The sequence below is a fragment of the Lampris incognitus genome, chromosome 7, assembly GCF_029633865.1.
Source record: "Lampris incognitus isolate fLamInc1 chromosome 7, fLamInc1.hap2, whole genome shotgun sequence".
Taxonomy (NCBI): Eukaryota; Metazoa; Chordata; class Actinopteri; order Lampriformes; family Lampridae; genus Lampris; species Lampris incognitus.
This window is the reverse complement of record NC_079217.1, coordinates 28,836,840-28,860,284: the sequence shown is the minus strand read 5'-3', so window position 1 is coordinate 28,860,284 and position 23,445 is coordinate 28,836,840. Positions and strand designations below refer to the sequence as shown.

At 47.6% G+C, this 23,445-nt stretch overlaps 1 protein-coding gene across 1 annotated transcript in view; it reads left to right on the top strand.

Annotated features, from left to right (window-relative positions):
* LOC130115493 (tRNA-dihydrouridine(20a/20b) synthase [NAD(P)+]-like) overlaps positions 1–12,637 on the top strand; it is a 30,184-nt gene extending 17,547 nt beyond the window's left edge. Inside the window, exons 7-13 of the mRNA XM_056283176.1 lie at positions 6,056–6,147; positions 6,392–6,492; positions 9,354–9,501; positions 9,727–9,862; positions 10,207–10,309; positions 10,477–10,577; positions 11,249–12,637. Of these exons, the coding sequence (XP_056139151.1) occupies positions 6,056–6,147; positions 6,392–6,492; positions 9,354–9,501; positions 9,727–9,862; positions 10,207–10,309; positions 10,477–10,577; positions 11,249–11,284 (717 nt within the window). The 3' untranslated portion in view covers positions 11,285–12,637. The remainder of the gene's footprint in view (positions 1–6,055; positions 6,148–6,391; positions 6,493–9,353; positions 9,502–9,726; positions 9,863–10,206; positions 10,310–10,476; positions 10,578–11,248) is intronic.
* The last annotated feature ends 10,808 nt before the right edge of the window (positions 12,638–23,445 follow it).

Below are 23,445 nucleotides of genomic sequence, written 5' to 3'. Positions count from 1 at the left end.
GACACGTATTGGGGACAGAATTCAACCCAGGAACTAAGGGTTAAGTCAGGGTTGCCCTGGCAGGTTAACGCAGGGTTAAGTTATGGTTGTCCAGCCAGTTTTCTGGTTATTCTTGCCACCTCCGCTCAGTCGAGCTGGGTTTTGTTGTCTCTCTGATTTACCGTGGATTAAAGAAAGTTGCCTACACGGCTAAAGTGTGAACCTACGGTCTTCTCCGTTCCTTCGGCTCTACACTGGTGACCCCGACGTTGGTTTTCGGATAAGTTTTCTGAAACCACACACATTATGGCTACGAACGCCGTTGCAATTAAACTGCCGGAGTTTTGGGAGTCTTCCGCGGCTACATGGTTCGCGCAGGCTGAGGTACAGTTCGCGCTCAGAGCCATAACAGCAGACGAGACTAGGTACTACTACGTAGTGGCAGCGCTGGGGGGTGCTACGGCTTCCAGGATAAGCGGTTTCATAACCAACCCACCGGCCGATGGTAAATACGCCGCACTTAAACATCTCCTCCTTGAAACTTTTGAACTGTCAACAACGGAGAGAGCACGTCGCCTCTTCGCAATTCAGGGCTTGGGAGATGGCAAACCATCGGAGCTAATGAGCAGGATGTTAAACCTACTGGGTCAAGAAAAGCCATGTTTCCTGTTTATGGAGCTGTTTCTGCGCAACATGCCGCCCCACGTCCAGACTGCGCTCGCTAACTCCACCATCACTGATCCCCGTGAGCTGGCAAAGGAGGCTGACCGATTCTTCGTCGCTACACAACGTTCCTCCCGTGCCGGGGTGCTGGCTCCTACCTTCACTGGCCCCCCGCCGACATCGCGGGCGTGGCCCGACGGTGGCGCCACAGCATCAGACCGCTACAAGCCCTCTGGACTCTGTATGTACCACGCTCGATTTGGTGCGAAAGCTAAACGGTGCCGTTCCCCCTGCAACTACAGGCCGACGGGAAACGAGAGGGCCAACACTCAGTAGTGGCCATGAGTGTTGGCGATACGAGCAGGCTACTCTACATCCTCGACACCATCTCCGGTCGGCGATTTCTTTGTGACACGGGCGCACAGAGAAGCGTGCTCCCTGCTACTGACGTCGACATCATGGGCGGGGAGCGGGGCCCCCAGTTGGCGACGGCTGACGGCAGCCCTATCCACACCTACGGCGTGCAGTCTGTAGAACTGTGTTTTGGTGGACAACGTTTCACGTGGGAGTTCGTCATGGCCAATGTAACGCTTCCCCTCCTCGGAGCTGATTTTTTGTGCGCTTACGGTTTGCTAGTGGACATTCAGAACAGCCGTCTGGTCGATGCCTTAACCTTCTCCTCCTTCGCATGTACGCGGAGGGAAGCGGCCTATGCAGGTCTAGCCAACTCTCTCTCAGAGGCAGACAAGTTCAACCGCCTCCTCGCTGAGTTCCCTGACCTCACCCAGCCTACCTTCTCTGCACCCACCGCTAAGCATGGGGTGGAGCATCACATTGCTACGAAGGGGCCCCCGGTCTACGCCAGAGCCAGGCGTCTCGACCCCCCCAAACTCGCCATTGCCAAGTCTGAGTTCGAGCACCTGGAACGCATGGGGATCATCCGCCGCTCTGACAGCCCGTGGGCGTCCCCACTCCACATCGTCGCTAAGCCTGATGGAGGTTGGCGCCCATGCGGGGACTACCGCCGACTAAATGACGCCACCACGCCCGACCGCTATCCTGTCCCGCATATCCAGGACTTTTCTGCAAACCTGTCTGGCAAATGCGTCTTCTCAAAAGTCGACCTGGTCCGTGGTTATCATCAAGTTCCCGTGCACCCCTCAGACATCCCCAAGACAGCGGTGACTACCCCATTCGGCCTATTTGAATTCCTACGAATGCCATTTGGACTCAAAAACGCGGCCCAGTCCTTTCAGCGGCTGATGGATTCAGTGCTCCGTGGCCTTCCTTTCATCTTCGTCTATTTGGACGACATACTCATCGCCAGCGCCTCCGAGGAAGAACACCTGTCCCATCTTCACGCCCTCTTCACACGCCTCAGCCAGCATGGGCTGATCGTCAACCCGGCGAAGTGCCGGTTCGGGCTGACAGCCATTGATTTCCTCGGGCACCGCATCACTGGGGACGGGGCAGTCCCCCTGCCCTCAAAGGTGGAAGCGGTGGCGGCCTTTCCGCGCCCCCAAACAGCTCGTGCGCTAAGGGAGTTCATCGGGATGGTGACATTCTACCACCGCTTCATTCCCCGAGCCGCCTTTATCATCCGGCCGCTGTACGAGGCGCTGAAAGGCATGTCCCCCAACCAGGCGGTCGACTGGACAGCAGAGCGGGACCGTGCATTCACCGAGACTAAAGCTGCGCTCTCCCAGGCTACCCTGCTAGCGCATCCTTCACCTACAGCGCCTATTTCCATAACCACGGATGCATCGGACTATGCTGTTGGTGCGGTTCACGAACAGTGGGTGGGGGGGGCTTGGCAGCCTTTGGCCTTTTTCAGTCGCCAGCTTACACCCCGAGAGCGCAAGTATAGTACTTTTGACAGGGAACTCCTCGGTCTCTGGCTCGCCGTCCGGCATTTCCGTTTCCTGCTAGAGGGCCGCGAGTTTACTGTGTACGTGGACCACAAGCCCCTCACGTTTGCCATGTCCAAGACGGCCGAGCCATGGTCCGCTCGCCAGCAACGACAACTCTCCTACATTTCGGAATTCACTACCGATATCCAGCACGTCGCTGGTAAGTCTAACCAGGTAGCTGACTGCCTCTCTAGGGCAGTGATTGGAGCGGTCCACCTAGGCCTTGACTATGCACAGATGGCTGCTGACCAGGCCACGGACCCGAGCATCCTCCGTCTCCGGGCCTCCGACACGGGGCTCCGCCTGCAGGACGTTCCTTTCAGCGACACAGGTGTCACCCTCCTGTGTGACGTCTCCACAGGACAGCCCAGGCCCATCGTCCCGCACAGCTGGAGACGCCCCGTATTTGAAGCTGTGCACGGCCTCTCTCATCCAGGCGGTAAGCCATCCGTGCGCCTGACCTCTAAGTTTGTGTGGGAGGGACTTAAGAGAGACGTGAAAGCGTGGGCCGACTCGTGTGTTGCCTGTCAGCGGGCTAAGATACACCGCCACATTAAGGCGCCCCTGGAACGCTTCGCAGTGCCGGAGAGACGATTTGACCATGTCCACGTCGACCTGGTTGGTCCCCTACCCCCCTCCCATGGGTTCACCTACCTCTTCACTGTGGTGGACAGGACTACGCGCTGGCCTGAAGCTGTTCCCCTGGCATCCACGACGTCTGCTGATGTGGCCCGGGCTTTTATTGGGTCGTGGGTCTCACGTTTCGGTACGCCTTCCGACCTTTCATCTGACCGCGGGCCACAATTTACCTCAGAGCTATGGAATGCTGTGGGTGAGGCTCTGGGCGTCAAGCTTCATCGCACTACCGCCTACCACCCTCAGGCGAACGGCCTATGTGAGCGCTTCCACCGGTCCATGAAGGCTGCGCTTCGGGCTACTCTCAAGGACTGCAACTGGGTTGACAAGCTCCCATGGGTCATGCTGGGCCTGCGGACCGCCCCGAAGGAAGACCTACAAGCCTCCTCTGCGGAGCTGGTGTACGGCACGCCGCTGCGAGTCCCAGGCGATTTCATGCCCAATGCAACGCGTCCCTGGTCAGCTGTGGACCAACGAGCCTCCTTGCTGGACGGGGTCAGAGCTTTCACACCCGTCCCTACCGCCCAACACGGCGCTCCGGTGTCCCAGGTGCCCCCAGGTCTGCAGTCAGCGGACTACGTGTTCATCCGTCACGACGCACACCGCCCCCCTCTACAACCCCCTTATGACGGCCCCTTCCGCGTCCTGGAACGGGGAACTAAGCACCTGGTGGTGGATTTTGGGGGCACGGCCGAGCATGTTTCAGTGGACCGAGTTAAACCCGCACACCTGGACTTGACGCAGCCGTTGGAGTTAGCCCAACCTCCTCGTCGCGGTCGTCCCCCGGCTCCGCCTCCTCCCCCCGTGGAGGCCCGAGCTGCCTCTTCTGCTCCTCAGGCCGACCTCCACAGGCCCGCGTCAATGCCTCCCAGAGACACTCCGGCCCCTGTTATCCGGAGCCGCCGCGGACGGCCTGTCGTCCCCCCGCGCCTGCCTGACTTCGATTACTAGGGCGAATTCTGGGGGGGCTCATGTGGTGGACACGTATTGGGGACAGAATTCAACCCAGGAACTAAGGGTTAAGTCATGGTTGCCCTGGCAGGTTAACGCAGGGTTAAGTTATGGTTGTCCAGCCAGTTTTCTGGTTATTCTTGCCACCTCCGCTCAGTCGAGCTGGGTTTTGTTGTCTCTCTGATTTACCGTGGATTAAAGAAAGTTGCCTACACGGCTAAAGTGTGAACCTACGGTCTTCTCCGTTCCTTCGGCTCTACACTCTTGTATTTGCCATGAGCTGATGTCAACGTCCTGGAAAATTCAAAGTCCAAGAAATTAAGGAGAAGTTTTTTCATCGTGTTTTGTGATCGTTTATAGTTGACACAATAAATGTATTTGAAAAATATATTTGAATAAATAAATTTGTAATACATGCGAATGAGTGAAGTGGTTCGATTGCAGTGGATTACCTGGGCTCGGTCTTGTGCTTCAGTATGAAATGAAATGACAGATAATTTCAAGCACACTCAGCCAGACGTCGGAGTGGACAGAAGGAAAGGTCACAAAGAAAGGTTAGAAAGAAAAAATTGTAGGTTGCCTACTCTCACGCATCTGGCGTGGGTCTCTCGCTTTCGGGCTCTGTTTCACGCTCTAACAACACCAAGGCAAATCTCACGCCAAAACACTGCGATAGCAACAGAGATGAACCGGTGAACGTAAAAGTCTTCCTGGTATAGTAATGGTCTGAAAGTCTTTATAGTAATGTTTAAACCAACCGAACGACATTGACTCTAGAAGACAGCCGAGTATTCGAAAACTGGGTCTTTATGTGGGTGCTTCCACGGAGATGCATCTTAAATTACTCTCTGATTGGTGCGCGATGCTTATCTCCTTGTTGAATACATGCTGTGCTACTTTATGTTAGCTGTCTAAAGATAAGTGCACAGCAAAGAAAAATGAATGCAACGAATGAAAGCGCGTGCACGTGCGCAAAATCTCACTCCGGCCAGGTTACCAAAGCTGGCAACTCTGAAGACAAGGTTCCTCGCCGTTATCGAGCTCTACCGTAGGGGCCGCTATTGACCTTTTAGTTTGGTTGATCACTGCTTAACGTTCTAGAAGAGAAGAAGAAAAATTCCACGGGAGAATTCTAAACTGCAGACTGGGGATCAGCTGTCACTCCCACTATTGAGAGTAAACACGTGATGGGAAGTTATAAAACCGACCTCAAGTTAGTTCTAATAAAATGCGTTTATTGGTCCACGAAAGGCGTTCTGGGCGGAAACAGGAAGTGTAAAGCAATAACTGAGCAACTTTTCGATTTGAGTTCTGTCAAAGTTTGCCTGTTGACTGAGTGAGTATTGGTGATTTGCTGGGTAGTTGCATACATTTTATTTTATCTGAGTATGAACGTCGTCCCTTGATAATGTTTCTTACGAGTAATTGTCGATAATTTGATGAATTAATGCCAACACTCATGTTAGGTGTTACTATCCTGTTACCGATTAATGTAGCTTATCTATTTTAGAACAAATCGGGGATAAAACCTAGTATATTTGAATCTGTTCGTTAAAGAGGATCAGATATGAAGCTAGCCTTTTTTAATCATTTCATTGGGTTTTTGGTGTCAGATAGGCATGCTATTTGATGTTACACTTCTTCGAAATAAGAACAAAGTTATTTGTGATTAGTTTATGTAACTGTAAATGTTACCAACTAAGTTGTACAGTTGGTAACATCGAGGAATGTGAAGTTTGAACATGGTGCATACTAGTCGCTAAGAAGCTTTACTTTTACACTTAAATCCAAGGAGGAGTAAGTCATGTAGAAGAGCTGAGCTGAAAACCATTTGATTGACCAAAACCATTTGATTGCGAAGAAATATATGCTAAATCCGATTAATGGTAAACTTTCTGCTGAAATTTCTAGCGGAGATGACATTGCAGTGGACTTCCGTGGCTTTCTTTCTCTACGTGGAAGTTGGCGTTCTTCTCATCCTTTGTTTGCCATTCATCTCAGCAAGGAGGTAAGCCACAGCCACCTTAAATGCTTTGTATTTCTGTGTGACTTCTGTTTTGTATTGGCAGAATGTGGTCCTTTCAGTCTTTATCGTAACTCAAGTACTAGACAATTAAACTGTCATATGTTGACATTAAACCAATATTTTTGTTGTGAGGTATATTTCTGCTTGTATGCTGTGTGTGCATGTATAAATGCTTGTCTGTACACATATCATTCCCCGTCTGAAATATGTGTTTGTACTGTTGCAGATGGCAGATTATATTCCAGTTGAGCATCTGGAACAGTGTGGCTAGGTTCTGGAACAAGGTGTTTCTCACAATGATCATAATTCTTGTTGTTCTCTTCCTTGGTAAGTTTAAAACATTTGACAATAAAATGCACAACACCGCAGTGTCTCTCTTAAAATATTACAGGCCATAGTAATTCAAAGTCACGTTAGTTTACATGGAAAAGGGACGAGGACCTGTGTTAACCTCAAGGAGAGTTCAAGCAACTGAGAATATTTTTCTGTAGTGGAAACAGGCAGAAGCTTAGGTCTGGTAAAATATTTCTTCAAGTCTACCTTAAAGTCTGACTATAAGTTAAAACAAATATCTCTATTATTTCCATGCAACAAATCTTATGAGAAGCTACAAGATCCACCCTTTACCATTTTATTAAACTCAGTATTTTTACTTGTTGTCCCCTCTCCCAGACGTTTTGGTCTGGCATAGACGGTCTGTTGCCTTTCTTGGAAATCTTTTCATTGATGCCCCCCCCCTTCTTTTTTGCATCAGTGACTGGGAATACATCCAAGGGGATTTCCCTTAGGGATACCCTTGGAAAAGTAAATGAATAGTGTGAGCAATAGCAAAACCATATTGTTTTGGTGCATGAAACAATGGTAGGGAGAGCTCCTCAGCCTTCAGAAGAAATTAAAAAGATAAGCTCTAACTAAGGAGGGACGACTGGCAAAAAAAAATAGTGATAAGCAGAGGAATAAAACTAATAAATGTTGCTGCTGCCATTATGCATTGGAGGCATGTTAAGGAAAAGCAAAGACATCTGAACAGATGAAGATGGAGATGGAATTTGATAATTTTTGGCTCTAACCAACTTGGCTAGTGCTGTAAACATTTTGCTTGTCCAGGATTTGATTCAAGTTTGAATGCAGAAATAATACATCCGAAGGTGAGCATCATGTAATTAAATGGTCCATGGATAGCCATTCCCTACTTGTCCTCCTCCGCTGATTTTTGTTTTTGTTTTTTGTTTTTTTTCCTTCTCGTTTTGATGAGGAGTTGTTTAGTTGAGGTAGTGGTGGAATATTTGCAATAAACCTGTACATGCTGTAGTGATTGCCAAGTCAGTTTAGTTAGACAGCTCTGTGTGTGACTGTCACCTTTTATACAGGCCATGACTAGATGGTGTCAGTGTTCACAATTCTTCTGTAAGGAAAGTGGCTATTGGCTACCTCAAAAGCTACTAGATAGGAACCCACAAAATGTGAGAGAAAAGGGCTACAGTGGCAAACAAAGAGAAAATGTGAATGACAAAATAGCTTGTGACCTATGTTTAGCATGATTAAACTATAAACGTATTAAAAAGATACAATTAGCAACACATTTTTTTTGCTAAGTAATCTAATTATAATTATCTTTTTAATCAACAATTAGTGGTGTAGATAAGTTGCTTTGCCCACCACGTGGCTGTTTTATGTAGGTTGACCTGTATGAGCTCTGTGGGACTGAAAGAAAGACTCACTGCAGCCCCCTCTTAAATGACTTTGCTCTTGCTAGCACATATAGCGCAGGCTATGGTACATGCTTCTACATCACGTTCTGTTAGTATCAGTGAAGACATTCTCCCAACATTAGAAAAAGGTGCTACCTTTTTTGCGAGTTACTTTTGAGGAATTTAGTTGCCAAAAGGGTCTGAAAAGTCACTGAATATAACAACCAAGCCTCCAAATTGGCAACAGTAGATGGTATTTGTATTTTGTTGACGTACTGAGCAAGATACAACTATGAGCATGTTGTACCTATGAGTATGTTGTATGATCAAGGACTGCTAATTGGCTGACTGATTTTTGTTTTATTGGCTGATCAGTTTCATTTAGACAGCCAATAAATTTGTTGTACCCTTGACTTGATTATTCTAATTTTTTGTACTTTGATGCAATGGGTTTGCCAGCAGATTTGCCACTTGCCAGACAAGCTAGTACTGTCTTATCTGAGCTTGCCCATCTCCTGAATTACTTGCCTCTGGCGAACATTGTTTACAGCCTTGGCTGCAGAGATGGATGCATTTTTATTTGAATGGTCTCATTTTTCTTTTATCTGATTGTGGTGTGTTTGTTTACCAATGTTAGCATTTTTCCACTTTGTGCAAGATTCATATGGTCATGAATAACCTGGAAAAGTCAGTAAGTTTGAAAGTACAATTTCCATTTAAAGTTCTTGTGAGAGTTTTGGAAAAGTCATAAAAATCCTATTAAAACAGCATCCTCTGTTAGAGGTTGAGTGACCAATAAAAAAGAAGTGATAAGGTGTGAAACCTTTGTGATGAGGGTTTAGAATTTTGTTGTGTGTGCATAAAACAGTTTGTCTAAGTATGTCTACATCTGCCTCCTCTGGCTAGCTTTCACATCAGTTTTTGACGGTGTATTGAGAGAGTGCAGTTCCAACTACCAGTGGCTTCAAATGTACAAGTACAAAATGTATAAATTTAAAAAATTAAAATATAAGATTTTTAAATAATTCAGTTCTACCACCAGCAGAAGAGTAAAGTTCTGTTTTAATCTACAATGACTGCTCTTTTCACTGGGCCGATCTTACAACTTAGTTTATAACCTGATGTCTCTAAAGGCAAAAGCAATGGATTTCCTGGTAATTTGGTCAAACCGTGGTGCAATTATTACTCACAACCACATTATTTGCTAATGAGCCATGAAAAAAAAACTTTCTTTGTGGGGCTTTAAGTAAATACAATATCTGGTTGTAGATGTATGACCAAAATGACTTTGTTGAAGTTCTGTTCAGTGAATGCCAGGTGTGGAAGTCACATTTTAAGTGGACCTTAGAAAGCATGTAAATATATGTTAGTAAATCTGATCCCTCTTCAAGAAGTTTCATATACAGTTTAAGTGTTTACAAAAACTGGATTATATAGCTTTCAATATGTAAGAAATAAAGCTTTGTTTTGACTTATGGGTTGCCTCTTATCATTCAGATGCTGTGCGCGAGGTGAGGAAATATTCAAGTTCAGACCATGGAAAGGATGCTAAGCTGCACCCTAATATGTTTGATCACCTCCACATGAAGCTCTTCAGATCCCAGAGGAACCTCTACATTTCTGGCTTCTCCCTTTTCCTTTGGCTGTGAGTCTTTGCGCTCTCATAATTTAGCCGGTGATAACACTAATGTACTGAGGAATGCCCAGTTTTGTTGCTATTGTAAGTGGCCCATTCAAGGCTTGTCTCCCTGATTTTTAACACTGTTCCTTCTTGAAGTGAGTCATCAGAATTTAAAAAAAACCCCAAAACAAAATGTGATTCCAGTGATGACCTGTCATTTAGCAGAGTCTCACTACTGTCTCTCTAAAGGGTCATGAGGCGGGTAATAACTCTGATCAACCAACTGGCAACAGCCTCTGGCGCCATTGCTGCCCTTCAGACACAGGCAGAGCACACCAGCCAGGCTGCCAAGAAATACATGGAGGACAATGAGCTGCTAAAACAGGTAAGCTTTCTCAACGGCTTGGTGGAGACATGAATACATATTGTGTGATAAATCCTTCACTCTGGAATCAAAGTAGGCAAAATCTACATCAGAGAAGTGGTTTTCATACTGGTGCAATGTACACTGACTTAGCTTGTGTTGTTAATTTATGCAGGGAGATTTGTCTTTGCATGCTGTCCATTATCTCTCCTGTAACTATTCTCTTGGCAGTGGTTGTTGATCTTCTTGTTGAATGTCAGTGGTATAGCCAGACTTGTAGATACATTTCAAGGTGCATATTGCCAGTGATGGAACCTGTAATTGTTGGTAATGATGATTAAATGATAAGCATGATGAATTTTTAGACTCTGAAGGACGGTAAGGGCGATAAGACCACTGTAGAGGGCATGGAGCTGTTGAAAAAAGAGGTGGAGAAGCTTAAAGGAGAACTGAAAACCGTAGAAGATGGTTAGTACGCATGTTTATTTGAATATGCATGTTTATTTGAATATGCTAACAGTAATTTGCTTAACTGAAGTATTTTGGTAGTATAATTTGAAACATGAACAATGTAGCTGATGAGGGGGCTTGGATGGTATGTTGTTGTTTATATTTGTTTTGCATCTCTTCCCCAGCCCTGAAGAACTCCCATTCTGAAGCAGGGGCAATGAAGAAGCAGACTGACAGCCTGGCTAAGGAGTATGACAGACTGTTAAAAGAAAACCAAGTACTACAGGTCAGCCTCTTGTTTTCAACCAGAGAAGGACAATGGGCCCCCATGCAAGACCATTCTCTAAAGTATCTTATATTTCTCCTGAATTTGGTCTTGGGAGAAGTGCTTAAAGCTACATTTAGTTAAATATTTGATATTAACAATGAACGTGTTGAATCAGTGAATCTGTAATGTGAAAGGACCTCTTGTACTGCCGAAGGCATTGAGAATCAGCACCGCAGTCTGCAGTTTTCCCAAGGCTCAGCATTTTCGGTTTTTACTGATTTTCCCCGAAAAATACCCAGATTTTTAAACTGATTTTCACCCGGATTTTATGTTTCCACGGATCCAAAAGTTGTTCCTGTACGTGTGAGGTTATGTAACAATGTCCTCTTGTGGCGAAATTTGGCATGCTGGATGGCTTTGAAAAATAAAAACCAAAAACGCTGAGCCTTGAGTTTTCCTTAACCAGAGACGGATTTGCCTTCACTTTCATGTCATTGTTGAAAAATAAATTTGAAGGAATCTGAACAGTAGATGAGGTACTACCTCTCTAGTGAGACATGCTCCCAAAAGAGACAGGTAGTCCGATGTTTCTGCATCCCATACATCAACCACTAAAAGAAGTCGACCTAGATGAGTGAAGTTAAAAATTTATAACATCATGATGGCTTTTTTTCTTCTTTTCCCTTCAGAATATTCATGACAGCGAAAACAAAAAGGACAACTAGATACCATGTGGAAAACAAGTACAAGTTACCTTTGACTGATGTCTTGAGCCACAATCCTCCAAGGCCTACTGAGTTTAATTAACATCTGTAACAGCTTTGATATATAGTTAAATTATATTTGAGAAGTAAGTTGACCTGGTGGGAAATTTTATTTTTCATTGGGCTCCCATGCTTTTGCAGTTGTGGTTCAGGGTAGAGACTATGTGATTAATGAGATTTTCTCAAGTGCAAACCCTATCTGTCAGGCAGATTAGTTGGTAAACACAACTAAGTGGATTTGGTGTCGAGGTCTGATCACAGAGCACTTGCTTAGTAGTAATACATTACTAGGATGTCAATTATTTTATTGCATTTCATTTGTCACTTATTTCTTGATAGTCGCACACCTCAGAGCACTGGAATTGCCATAGAATATTTTTCAACCGAAGCCAAACTGTACTATTGCAATCAAGAGCTGTGGTAATGTGCAGTGAATGTACTTTAGTGCAGTGGGTCTGCTACTTTATTTCTGCATGTAGCACAGCTCTGTTGCAGGCACTTCAGTCTTAAACGTAAACTCTGTGTTCTTGCATGGCTACTCTTTATAGTGTTTCACTTGAGCATGTTTTTGTATAGTAATGGTAAAATTGCTGTTGGACAATGAATTTTGATACTTTTTTCTGTTTTATTCCATGTTGTATGTATTCTGTGCTCCATTTTTGGAATCATATAAAAAGTGTTTACGTCAGCTGACATTTCTGACATGTTTTTAATCCGTTTATCTTTTTTTACTCATTAAGTGTCAGAGAAAATATGCTCTATCATGACTGTTGAAAGGGCTTTTTTTTCTTTCTTTTCTTTTTTTTTCAGTTTTAGCAAGCGAGATTATCAGGTGTTTAAACCCAGCCCTGTTTTCAGTTTCTCCCAAATTAAAGAAACTAGTAAAGCTGTGTGACGGTTAAAAATAGTCCTGTGTAAATTCCCTAAGTCAGAGATGAATGACTTCAATGTTTCTGCCATTTGGAAAGGTCCAAAAATGTCTGACTTATTTAGCAAATAATATGCACTTAATTGGGAGTCTTATCATTTTACTTAAACCCAGTGCTTTCACTACCTTTTGTCATCTGAAGCTTTAAATGTAGCCACAACTTATTTACTGGAGCATAAAGCAGTTGTTATATGAAATATTAGTTTTCTAGGCATGCTTCTGGTAAGAATGCTGTGATATTTTTCCATTTTTGTTCATGTTATAGAAATGATGAAAGTGGCTCGGATGAATAGTTCAGTATTTTTGTGAATAAAGATACATTTCCTTATTCTGTGTTGGTCAGAAGACTGCAACACACAGTTTGGGCTCATCTCCGCCCCGTGCAAACTAGAATGGTGAATGGCATAGGGGCGCATGAGATAAGCCGCCCGGGGAAAGAACCGGTTGTAGTAGTTCACCATGCCCAGGAACTCCTGTAAGGACTTCACCGTGTTTGGGCGTGGGAATCTGGTGACGGCGTCCACCTTGTTGGGGAGGGGGGTTACTCCCTCCTTTGTAACCTGGTGCCTGAGGAAGTAAATGGCTGGCAGACCCAACTGGCACTTCGCTGGATTGACAATGAGCCCATGCTGGCTGAGCCGCTTGAACAGCTGCCGGAGGTGGACCAGGTGCTCCGCCGTGGATGTATACTGCCCACGAGAATGTCGTCCAGGTAAACAAACAGGAATGGCATATCTCGCAGCACAGAGTCCATGAGCCGCTGAAATGTCTGTGCAGCCCCCTTGAGCCCAGAAGACTGCAACACATAGTTTGGGCTCATCTCCGCCCCATACAAAACTGGAATGGTGATCTGTACTGTGGTGAGACGCAGGGTGTCTCTAAAGTTGGGTGCATGGAGATTCACCTCCATCTCTAACCGTTGCCCCCCCCCCCATGTGCTTTTTGCCCACTGATGTCTGACATCCTCAGAGTCTTTGATAGTATGTCACCAGTGGGGTGAGGCTGGCAGTGTAAGCGGGGGGGGGGGGGGGACAAATTTCAATGAGAAAACGTCAGTGCACCTACATTGGTTTGTTTGTTTATAACAGAGTATTCTGTTAGGGTTAAAAGTCCTGTCTATGCCCCTGAGCAAGGCATGGAAAGAAGAACTGGAGTTGGTCTCCAGGTGCTGCAGCTGCCCACTGCTCCTATACAATAGGATGGGTTAAATGCAGAGAACACATTTCATTGTAACTTGTACAATGACAAAATAAAGTGGCTTTCTTTCTTCTCTTAAAATGTACAAAATACTCGTATACATGTTTATAGTTTTTCTTTAATCCAAGTGTGGAATGCCTTGTATTAAACAGATAGCATCATTAATATTTACTAGAGGCTGTTGTCTGCCAAAAAATCTATTTGGCTCTTCCCATCTGTGGCTGAAATTTAATTTGCATTGAACTTGCAAGGAACCTTGTTTTAAACATTCTCCAACCAATAAAAGGCTTTTATGGGAAAGCTGCACTTAAAAAGATAACCATATATTTAAATGTCTGAAAATGGTATGAAAAGAACTGTCAAGGTCAGTGTCAAATGGAATAATTAGAATCCTATTTTGGGATGAAAAACTAAGAGAGACCCATTTTGTTTAGGGCATTGTCACTAAACAGTGTAAAACATAGACTCCCAGCTACATACTATGATTTAGGTGATTTATTTAGCTGGTTGAAATCAACTTACCATGTCAACATGGGAACATGTGATTGGCTATATTCCCACATGGAACATCTTTACAACACGGAAATGATGGGATTTAACTTTTACAGTGATGGAAGGAAGGAGACAAGACCGCAGTCCTTTTGACCACAGCCGTGGGGTCGTTTATTCTACAAAAACGTTCTATGTTCTAAAACCATGCCCTGAAGTCTATCCACAATCCCCCCTGCTAACCCCTGAACCAACTGTCTTAAAGGGACTGTCTCTTCCACATGGTGAATACCTAACGTCAAAGTAGGTCACTACACACGCCCCACCTCCCCGCCCCCAGAGTTCACCAGGACAAAAAAAAAAAAAAACAACAACAACGTGGCAGCTCCTCTTGAAGGGTGTAGGGCAGGGGGGCATCCACGCCGAGGGGGCTGGGCCAATTGAACTGGCCTGTCCATGTCCAGGTGAGCCGGCTTGAGGCAGTCCACCGAAACCTGCTCCGGTTTACCGCCCACATCCACCACAAAGTTCTTAGTCTCCGCCGTCAGGACGCGGAAGGGGCCGTCGTAGGGGGTCCGCAGGGGGTCCGCGTCATGCCAGATGAAGACGTACCCGGCCGACTTCAGGTCCTTGGGGCCGTAAGACTGAGGGAGGCCATGCCGCAAAGTTTGGACGAGTGAAAATGCCGGCGCCGTCCTGGAACACGGCCCGTTGGTGAGCAGCAGACCAGGGTGCCGTGCCATCTGGGAGAAATTCCCCTGGGACTCGCAGTGACTGGCCGTAAACCAGCTTGGCCGACAAGGACTGGAGGTTTTCCTTAGGGGCGGTCCGCAGGCCAAGCATGACCCATGAAAGCTGGTCGACCCATCTGCTGTCTGTGACGCTGGCCTGAAGAGCAGCCTTCATTGAACGATGAAACCGCTCACATAAACCGTTACCCTGCGGGTTGTACGCAATGGTGCGGTGGAGCTTCACCCCTAGGCTTTCAGCGACTGCAGTCCAGAGCTCGGATGTGAACTGTGGGCTACAGTCAGAGGTTATGTCAGATGGCATGCCAAACCTGTCTACCTAGGACCCGATGAATGCCCGGGCCACCTCAGCAGATGTGGTGGATGACAACGGAATAGCCTCCGGCCACCTGGTGGTCCTGTCCACCATGGTGAGGAGGTGAGTGAAACCACGGGAGGAGGAAGGGGTCCCACTAGGTCCACACTGACATGGTCAAAACGCCTCCCAGGCAGTGCCAGGAACGGCACCAGGGGTGCCTTGGTGTGGCGGTGAACCTTGGAGCGCTGACACACCACGCAGGTGCCTGCCCAGTCCTTGATGTCCTTCCTGAGGCCATGCCACACGAACTTGGCCCCCACCAACTTCGTTGATGCCTTCACGCCTGGGTGTGAAAGGCCATGGATGGCGTCGAAAACCCCCCGCTGCCAGCCAGTGGGCACCGTGGGCCGGGACTAACCCGTGGAGACGTCACAGAGAAGCGTGGCCCCGGCGTGGTCAAATGCAACATCCTTCAACTGCAGCCTAGTGTCAACGGTCCAGTAGGCCTGCACTTCCATGTCAGCAGCCTGGTCTGCAGCCATGGCAGCGTAGTCGAGTCCCAAGTGGACAAACGACCCCCCTGCCCCGGGAGAGGCAGTCGGTGACGAAGTTGTCCTTGCTGGCGACATGCCGGATGTCCGCGGTGAACTCAGAGATGTAAGATAGCTGGCGATGCTGGTGCCCAGACCACGGCTCGGTGGCTTTGGCCATGGCGAACGTCAGCGGCTTGTGGTCCACAAACACAGAGAACTGGCAGCTATCCAGCAGGAACTGGAAGTGGCGGATGGCAAGAAACAGGCCAAGAAGCTCCCGGTCAAAGGTGCTGTACTTTCTCTCACTGCTGCGCAGCTGGCGGCTGAAAAAAGCGAGCGGCTGCCAGGCTCCGCCCGCCCACTGTTCATACACGGTCCCCACAGCGTAATATGGGGCATCAGTGGTGAGTGCAGTTGGTGATGGATGTGCCAACAAGGCGGCGTCAGCCAGCGTAGCCTTAGTGTCCTCAAACGCCTGGTTTCTCTCTTCCGACCAGACCACCGGGCCCTTGGGGTCCTTAACCTTCACAGCCTCATAGGGGCGCATGAGATAAGCCGCCCGGGGAATGAACCGGTTGTAGAAGTTCACCGTGCCCAGGAACTCCTGTAAGGACTTCACCGTGTTTGGGCGTGGAAATCTGGCGACGGCGTCCACCTTGTTGGGGAGGGGGGTTACTCCCTCCTTTGTAACCTGGTGCCCGAGGAAGTCAATGGCTGGCAGACCCAACTGGCACTTTGCTGGGTTGACGATGAGCCCATGCTGGCTGAGCCGCTTGAACAGCTGCCGGAGGTGGACCAAGTGCGTATAATGGCCACGAGAATGTCGTCCAGGTAAACAAACAGGAACAGAGTCCATGAGCCGCTGAAATGTCTGCGCAGCCCCCTTGAGCCCAAACGGCATACGCAGGAACTCGAACAGGCCGAATGGCGTGATTACTGCCGTCTTCGGCACATCCTGCGGGCAGACCGGCACCTGGTGGTATCCGCGCACGAGCTCCACCTTGGAGAAAATGACCGCCCCTGTCAAGTGCACTGAAAAGTCCTGGATGTGCGGGACGGGGTAGCGGTCTGTCGCCGTGGCGTTGTTGAGGCGGCGGTAATCACCCTTAGCCTTCGTGACCATATGCAGGTGGGAGGCCCACGGACTGTCGGAGCGGCGCATGATGCCGAGGAGCTCTATGTTGGCAGACTCCTCCCTGGCGATGGTGAGCTTGGCTGGGTCGAGGCGCCGTGCGCGGGGATAGACTGGGGGGCCCATGGTGATGATGTAGTGTTCCACCCCGTGCTTGGTGACTGCTGATGAGAAGATGGGTGTTGTGAGGTTCGGAAACTCAGCGAGCAGACGCTGAAATTCATCCCCGGTGGCAAGCATATTGGACAAACCGATGGGACCCACCTCCCCCAGCGACCATGGATAGGAGCAGAAGGAGACGGCGCCAATCAAGCGGCGGTTTTTAACGTCCACAACAGTCCATAAGCGCGCAGAAAAGCCGCGCACAGAAGGGGAATGACACCTTCGCCATCACAAAGTCCCAGCCGAACCGTCGACCTCCAAAAACCACCTCCACATACCTCGTGCCGCGCCATAGGTGCGGACGGGGGTGCCATTTGCAGCATCAGAATAGTGTGGCGAATTCTACTAGTGTTTCTGCTCCGAGGTTCATTCACATATTACCCACAATGCAACTGAGCTGTCAACGTTATGGTTATGTTGTGGGATATGGAACATGTTAAAAACGGACATATCTGTTACAGATAGCGGTGATGTAGTGGAAGGTAATGGGGCCGTTATGTGAGAAGTTGTATTAGATAACATGCTACTTCCCACCACGAGGGTAAAGAGTAGGCAAGTAGATAGGGTCGCTTCGGTGGCCAAGAAAAGGGTGGAGCTAAGACCCATACAAACTTGTGTCTGTTCTGACTTGCTTGACTTGCGGTCATTAAAAGCTTACTTGTTAACTCTGAAAGGATGTCTAAGAAGTCCATTATTTAACCACGTCACAATACTTTATTCATCCGCGAGGGAAAATTGGGGAATTCGCCGACCATCACGTCCATTGCTGTCGCATGTATGATACTCCGCTGCGCGCCCGAATCAACTAGCAACCGCCGGCCGGAGATGTTGTCTTGAATAAACAGCAGCCTGCCTTCCTGGCCAATGCTCAGGGCTACTACTGAGCGCCGGCCCTGGCTTTTCCCGCCCCGCTGAAAGCGCATGGTGCATGGCATTGCTTGGCTTTGATTCCAACTCTAGCATGGTAGAAGCACAGTCCCTGAGTCCTGCTGCCGACGAGAAACTGCTGCCGCGGCGACGCCCGCAGCCTCAAGCGGCGGTGGTGGAAGAGCGTGGGCAGCAGGCAACAGAGCGGCCGCACACTGCTGTCGGCTGGCCAGAAAAATCCTGTCAGCCTCCGCCGCGGCCAGCTCCCGAAAGTTGTTGGTGGTGGACAACTTGGAGCTAACCAAGGCACGTCCGTCCGGACGTGCGAGGGGAGCTGACGGAGGAACAGCTGGCCGAAAAGGAAGGCGGGGTCGCACGAACCCAACAAAGCCAGCATTTTGTCCATTAGCTCCGATGGCTTGCCGTCTCCAAAGCCTTGCAGCGAAAACAACCAGTCCGCCCGCTCCACCTCTGCTGGCTCAAAAGCCTGCAGCAAGTGTCTCTTAATTGTAGCGTACTTATCCGCGGGCGGCGGGGCTTGCAGCAGGCCCAATATCCGTGACGCCTTATGTAGCGCCTCTCTAGCGGGTTTGGCTATAGTGAGAGGTGGCTATCCTGTGTTCTTTAAAACATCTAATCAAATAAGTGGGGTTTCACTAATAAACATATCAGTGTTTAACTTGTATGTGTGTAATTACTACTTAGTAGGCTATATGCAATACTTTTTCTTAATTAACTTAAAATATAAAAAGTAGTCATTCAACACCCTGTGTTATAAGAAGTTTAAAATATTTACTTAGAAAATATTGTTCAGTGTGTAAATGCTTCGTTTTCAAATATCTTTTGAAATCTCCCAGTCAAATGCATACACATACACATTGAAACATAAGGGCCCAAGAAAAAAAAATAGCCGGCAATAACCTAATCTAATTTCAAATACCCAGTTCAAATGATGCAGGCCTGAGTGTAGCTTGTGAACGTTGTAGCCTTAAACAAAATGGCTGCTTCATCTCGCAGGCAAAAACAAAATGGCTGCTTCCCACGCAGGCAAAAAACGAAAGAACGGTACCTTTCCTCAATGGAATGTAGCCTCCAATACACAAGGTCCAAGGCGGCGGCAGCAGGAGGAGATGTGACAAAAAGATTCACGATGCTGACGATCTCGGCAAAGTCCACCACTCGGCAACGCTATCGGGCTCCGTCGGGGTCTTTGTTCGTCGTCCGTTTCGCAATTCCACACAGGCTTTACTAGTCGAGGTCGCTGGTCGCTAGCTTGTTAGCAAAGTCCATGCAAAAGCACTAGCCACTAAGTCAGCGGCTAACTTAAACTTCTTTCGGTCTTCTTGTGCTGAGTAGTTCACTCAAAACGGACAGCAATATCACCATTAAAGTTTAGTATAAGAGTAGTCCGCGGTGGCGTAGCGGTCTAAGCATCGGCTTCGTGTCGATGCAGTTGCCCACTGGGGACTGGGGTTCGCGCCCCGGTCTCGTCAGATCCGACTATGGCCGGACTCGATGAAGCAGCAATCATTGGCAACGCTGTCTTCGGGAGGGGGGCGGAGTCGGCTTGTGTTCGTCATGTGAATGCATCTCTGTGTGTGTCGGAAAAACAGTGGTTCGGCTTGGATTCGCCTTGTCACGAAAGTGGGGAGGCGTCTCCTTCGAGACTGCCGGCCGGAGAGATGCAGTTGGCGAACGCATGCAATACGAGGGTGGGTGTTTGAATTAAAATAGGTATCAATTGGCCACTAAATTGGGAGAAAAAAGGGAAAAATCAGAAATAAAAAAAATAAAAAAAAAAAGTTTAGTATAAGAGTCCTGGTTGAACACTTTCATTAAAATGGTGTACACATTAACATAACATTTCGTGTTTTTCTTTTCATCAGACCAAACGCTTCTTCCGTCTTACTCCTTCGTCGCTCTCGCTAGACTCTCTCGTCTCATACACTGTCTTCATGTTTTTCTTCTCCACTCCCTCCCGCGTCCTTTGACCTCCAATGTGATTGGCTCATTCACCAGTTTCAGAAAAAAAACAACTAAATTCACAAAACATTTGTGTACCTCTTTCTTCCTATTCTTACAGGCATTTTAAAGCATTTTCACATATATTATTACACAACAAATATTTAACATTTTTAGATGCTGTATTCTGTAAAACATGAACATTACCCAATATGCATTTCTCTCATTGAGCAAAATCATAACTTCCTTTTTGGTCAATGAATCTTAACATTTTAACCGTAAATTCTATATATTAAACTATGAAATTATTTATTCAAAATGATATCTTATAATAATGAATACATTTCAACAGGGTTACACGTAGATGTTCCGTTTGCCGCCACGACATAGTAGTACTTGGTCTCATCCACGGTGATGTTCCTAATCGCGAACTGGGCTTCGACGTGAGCGAACCATGCTGCTGCAGCCGTTTCCCAGAAATCGGGTAGTTTGAGTGAGACGGCGTTAGTCACTGCCGCTGCACTGGTAGCTTCGTTTTTCATCGCTCACGTTGGGGTCACCAATGTGGAGGGTGAAAGAAAGGAGACGAAACCGCTTCTCCTTTTGACCACACAGCCGTGGGGTCGTTTATTCCACAAAACAAACTTTTTGTTTTCTAAAACCACGCCCTTAAGTCTACCCACAACCCCCCCCCCGCTAACCCCTGAACCCACTGTCTTAAAGGGATAGTCTCTTCCACATGGTGAATATGTAACGTCAAAGTAGGTCACTACGACAGTGTACTTGTTTCTTGCGTCAACCAATATATGTCTTCGAAAAACGTTACAATTTTCTATAAACTCAGCATTACTTGTTCTCCTTGGTGAATGATACGGTTTTGGTCTTTGGTTATTAATGCTGTTATCTCTCTGTATATGTGCAGTTACGTGTAAACCATAGCTTGACAGTATCAAACAAGGTGCTCTTGTTTTGTGAAATATGAAGACTCACAATAAGAATCTTTGTGATGCCCTTTTCCATTCAACACTTATCTCATACCCGTCCTATCCATGTTCTCAGCTGACCATCTTTTAAAGACATTCTTGTTTCACTATTCCCCTTCTTTTTAAAGTGTCACTGAGCCAATGTGTGCAAATATCCATCAGGACAGCAATCTTTTATCCTTTACAATATAAGGTCAAGGATCTTCCTGAGTTTGACCTCACACCCTTATCTGGTGATGCGGTGAGGCATTACCAGGAGGTAGATTGTGTTTGTGTGTGCTCAGACAGGTCTTACAGCACCCATCTCAATCTGTCACACAGCTAATTGCCAGACCAAGAGAACAGTTGAGTCACTACTGGAAAAGACCCCTACCTGAGTCTACTGAGGTACAGGAACAAACCTGTTGATGGATTAAAGAGACTGCTCAGCTACAGCAGACATCTTCTACATGCTATGGAAACTGCAGTGTACCTCAATGACCAAGAGAAGGTGACATACTATATTGCACATGATCACTCCACACAACTCCACCCTATTCTTCCTCTGACCAACTAGGGCTAGGCCCTTCACCAAACCTCCATCCTCTCTCCCCTCTTCATATCCATTATCTGGCATTTTTCAAATGACAGGAATAGCAGTGTGATAGGTGGAGACAAGCTCAAAACACGTGTGGCCTTGCACTTTAAAAGGATAGTGTAGAGAAAAGGATCTGTGTCCAGCAGCAGCTAGGCTGTTACTAGAGTAGCTGAAACCAAGTTAGAGATTAGTTCGTCTGGTGAACTTCGTTCGGTTGCATGTTCTATAACCAAGTGGAAGCGTGAAGAGGAGATTCGGGACTGTTCACCGCTAGCCTTGTGTGCTAGCATGGTTAGCTGTTCAGAGTGGGTTGCTAGCTTAGCTAGTTAGCGCTGGCTAGCCTCCCACTGTCCGCGTGATTTACGACCACACGGACTCCAGTCACAACAGCTTCCACCTCATCGGACAGTCCGTCTTCCCCCTTCCACCCTCCCTCAGCCAGTGGACCTTTTCACCCCCTTCCCCCCCGTTTGGACCAGGACCCTAGGACACTATCACCAACATCATGGCCACCCTTCCCCACCACCAGAGCTCCACCTACCCACGGCACCCTGGTACCATTATAAATTAGGACCATCATAATCTAAATTGCTTATGTTATATTATATTTTTGTTTGATTATTACATCTGATTATTATACTGTATATATATATTGTGCATTTATTGTGTTTTATATTAAACTGGTATTATTGTCTACCCCGGTGCCTACCCCGGTGCCCTGAGTTATCGTAGGTTTGTAGCTCCCGCTAGTTGCCATGCCTTGGCAGCAGAAGTGGGCATCACTGTATGTGGGGCTGGCCTGCCTCTCCGCCTTCGCCCATCAACCTCTCCTCAACCCTGCTGTGAAACCTGTCATCCAACCACTGCTCTGCATCCCGCTGGCTCTCTGTGATGGGGTCTCCGCTGAGCTGCAACAACTGCTGGAAGCTGGCATCATTGAACTGGTGGACGTGTCACCCTGGGTCTCAAACCTCGTGGTGGCTAAGAAGAAGTCGGGGGGGCTGCGTGTCTGCGTCGATCTACGTGCAGTAAATAAGGCAGTGGTCCCTGATAAGTATCCACTGCACACATCAGAAGAACTCACTGCTCAGTTCTATGGCTCTGAGGTGTTCTCCAAGTCACCCGTCAGCTGGGCCCAGCCACCTACCAGCGATGGCACTCGAGTCGTCTGCGGAAGGTGTCAGCTCCACCACACACAGCTGGTGACACAACCTTAGCCATTCCCTCAGCATGGCAAGACGCCCTGGGGCTTCATGCAGCTCCTACACGGGCCCAGACATTCCTGGGCCTCAGCTTCCCCTGCCTCCCCCCTCCCCACCTCCGCCTGCCCAGCCTCAGGCTGCCTCGCGACCTGTTCGCACACGTTTACGCCCTGGCCACCTAGAGGACTTTGTGTCAACCTTTCATGTTTGAAATCCTGCCGGGGGGGATGTTATGTCTGCACACTGGATCACCAGTGCTGCAATTAGTTAATGATAGCATTGTTCTGTTGTGCTGTGATTGATTGATATGTGTTGCCTAGTGATTCTGTGATTGTTTAATCTTTGAAATGTGATGTCTGCACACTGGATCACCAGTGCTGCCTTTGGTTGATGTTGGCATCGTTCTACTGCACCTTGATTGATGTGTGATGCCCAGTAGTTCTGTTATTGTTAAATCCTGCCGGGGGTGGGGGGTGGGGGGGTGTTATGTCTGCACACATCGACAGTGCTGCATTTGATTTGGCGCTGTTCTATTGTACTGAGATCGATTGGTGATGCCTGCGGGCTCTGGGTTGTTTGATCGGGTCTGTCTGTGACGCTGTGCCAGTAAAAATAAAGAATGCAATGCAGAGGTTGTGTCGAGCGACAGCGCTATGTCCTGACGTGATTTCTAAACACAATACCAGGGTTTATGAGGGCACAGTGGTAGATGAAGTTAGGGGAAGGAGTGATGAAATGAGTTTGGGAACAACAAAGAGGATGATGGGAAAGATCAAGGGGGGGATGCCGAGAGAATGGGCCAGTATGACTGAGAGAGAGGCTGTGTTGGATGAGAAAGGAGAGATAGAAATGTATAAATGTGTATTATTATATGGGAGGAGAGAGGAGAGTGAGTCTGATGAGTGTTAAAACGAGAGTGATGTATAGATGTTTAAGAGGGAAAGAAGTGAGAAGACCAGCTGTAATGTCCGTAGACGCCTTGTCTTACTGACATAAGAATAATTCAAGAACGAGCCGACTTCGTAGGTTCTTAACTGTGTAGC